The 2,192-nt window shown below is 32.8% G+C and overlaps 2 protein-coding genes across 4 annotated transcripts in view; one reads left to right on the top strand and one right to left on the bottom strand.

Annotated features, from left to right (window-relative positions):
- Positions 1 to 2,192, top strand: part of LOC128247873 (roundabout homolog 2-like) — a gene marked incomplete at its 3' end in the record, with an annotated part of 388,217 nt that overhangs the window by 271,645 nt on the left and 114,380 nt on the right. The window lies entirely within an intron of this gene.
- Positions 1 to 2,192, bottom strand: part of LOC128247807 (uncharacterized) — a 123,133-nt gene that overhangs the window by 112,608 nt on the left and 8,333 nt on the right. For all 3 annotated transcript variants that reach the window (XR_008264112.1, XR_008264111.1, XM_052967773.1), the window contains exon 2: positions 513 to 594. Coding sequence is in view for 1 of the 3 variants with exons in the window: in XM_052967773.1 (XP_052823733.1) it covers positions 513 to 594 (82 nt within the window). In the remaining 2 variants the exon portion in view is untranslated. The remainder of the gene's footprint in view (positions 1 to 512; positions 595 to 2,192) is intronic.

Consider the following 2,192-nt stretch of genomic DNA (forward strand, 5'->3'; position numbering starts at 1 on the left):
TGATGTTGTACTCTACTATTTTGAAAAAAGAAAGGACATATAGAATGATATATATATATATATATATATATATATATATATATTGTGTATGAAAAAGTATTAAAATGATGAGAAAATCTTTGAGTATAAACCTGCTCAGTCAGAACTAGCCTGGGGTTAAACGACAAGATCTATTTAATTAAATAACAAAGAAAACTTTTCAACAGTGATCAGAGTTTAAATATTTTCATTCAATCAAATATAAGCTTCAAAGACAAAATGAAGAAATTCTACATAAATCAATTAATAAAATTTTGTTTGGAAATGGTCCCTGGGGAGGACTGTTAATTTGTGCTTAGAATAAAATCGTGCAAATATTGAAAGAGAAGTAGGGAAAAATGTTTTGTAAATGATGAGGGGTAGAAAGGCGGAACAACAGTGTGTTTGTTTACATCTCTTGTAAACAATACATCCCTTAGCTTGATAGCTTCATCGATTTCCTGTGAAGAGCCAGTAGAATATAAATATCTTACTTGAGAAAACAAGTAGAGGCTGGTGACAGAAGGTGCATCCAAACATCAAACATTGTTTCAATAAATTTCATCCAACTCAAGACTGTATGGAAAAAAAGAGCAAGCCTAAAAATGATTTTGAATACCTGTATGTATAGACACAGATGTGTGTGTGTCTGTGTGTGTGTAACAGTTTGATAGATGCTGATGAAGCCCAAATTACACTGAAATCATGTGATACAACAGAATTGTCTGACTGTGCTGATGAAGTTTTGTCTGCCGATATAATCTGTTCTTTTTTTAGCACTTAACATCTATACATGGTGATTTCTCAAGACGATTGCCGCAGCCTAAAGTGTTTAAAACAACACATCCAAGTTATGTTAGATGTGCAAATTGATATTTGCTACAAAGGTTGTTTTGGTCTCTAATATCTATCTATCTATCTATCTATCTATCTATCTATCTATCTATCTATCTCTCTATCTATCTATCTATCTTTATATATATATATATATATATATATATATATATATATATATATAAACTGTATATCTTCATATCAAAAAAGCTCTACTGATCCACTGCTTCAACCCAAAAATCAGTAGTCGATTAGAGATGGACTGGTGGTTTCTATGAATACATTATGGTGGCTATGACCAACATCATAACATACACCATCAGCACTATCTTTCACCACTACCACATGAAAATATGTCACAACAACCACGACGAACAGTTGGAGAGTTACTGCTGTTAACCTAAACACTGAGAAGCTTAAAATAAAATAATGTGACCAATGTAAATGCCTTTGCGCCCGAAATATAAAGGTTTTTTTTGTTTTCTTTGTAAAACTTTCTGCATTGTTAGAACCTTTCTTTACTTCCCTTTTCTTTCATTTTCTACATATATGTATACATAGAGAGAGAAAGAAGATGGAGAACAAACAAAATGTGGAGTGAATGAGAAATGAAAGAATCAAGATGCAAGATGTTGATGAAATGGTTGAAAAGGAAAGATAATAGATATATTAAGATCACTAACAGGAATCCAGTTGTACGCAGCATCTTGCTTTGCCTGAAACATTTACCGACATACTTTATTCCATTACATTTAAATTAATATATTTTCTCAGAAAACAATCTTCTATTAATTCACTAATGAGTTAGATATCTTCTTCAAAGGATACATATATTAAATGAGAACATATGTGTGCCACCTGCTCAATGCCTTTAGACCATTAACCCAGGAGGTGGGTTGGTAGATGGTGGTTCAGTGCTTTTTCCCTTTCTCTCACTCTCTCTCTCTCTCTCTTTTCCCTTTCTCTCACTCTCTCTCTCTTTTCCCCTTTTATTTATATATGTATGTATATGAAGGTGCATGGCTTAGTGGTTAGAGTGTTGCGCTCACAACTGTGAGATCATGGTTTTAATTCTCAGACCAGGCATTGCATTGTATTGTTGAGCAGAACACTTCATTTCAAGTTGCAAAACATTTCATTTCAATCAATTCGTCATCTGACATGTTGCACATGATGCACCTGTACAGGTAATGTCAATTTGATTGGAGGGAGTGAGCTTATGTGAATACAAACATTTGATCGCTATAAACAAATCATTTGTGTGGTTATTCAGCAAGAAATTGCAGAATCATCATACATCATCTAAAGATGGGAGAGTCCATGATATATATATATATATA

This window comes from Octopus bimaculoides, chromosome 5, assembly GCF_001194135.2.
Source record: "Octopus bimaculoides isolate UCB-OBI-ISO-001 chromosome 5, ASM119413v2, whole genome shotgun sequence".
NCBI classification, from domain to species: Eukaryota; Metazoa; Mollusca; class Cephalopoda; order Octopoda; family Octopodidae; genus Octopus; species Octopus bimaculoides.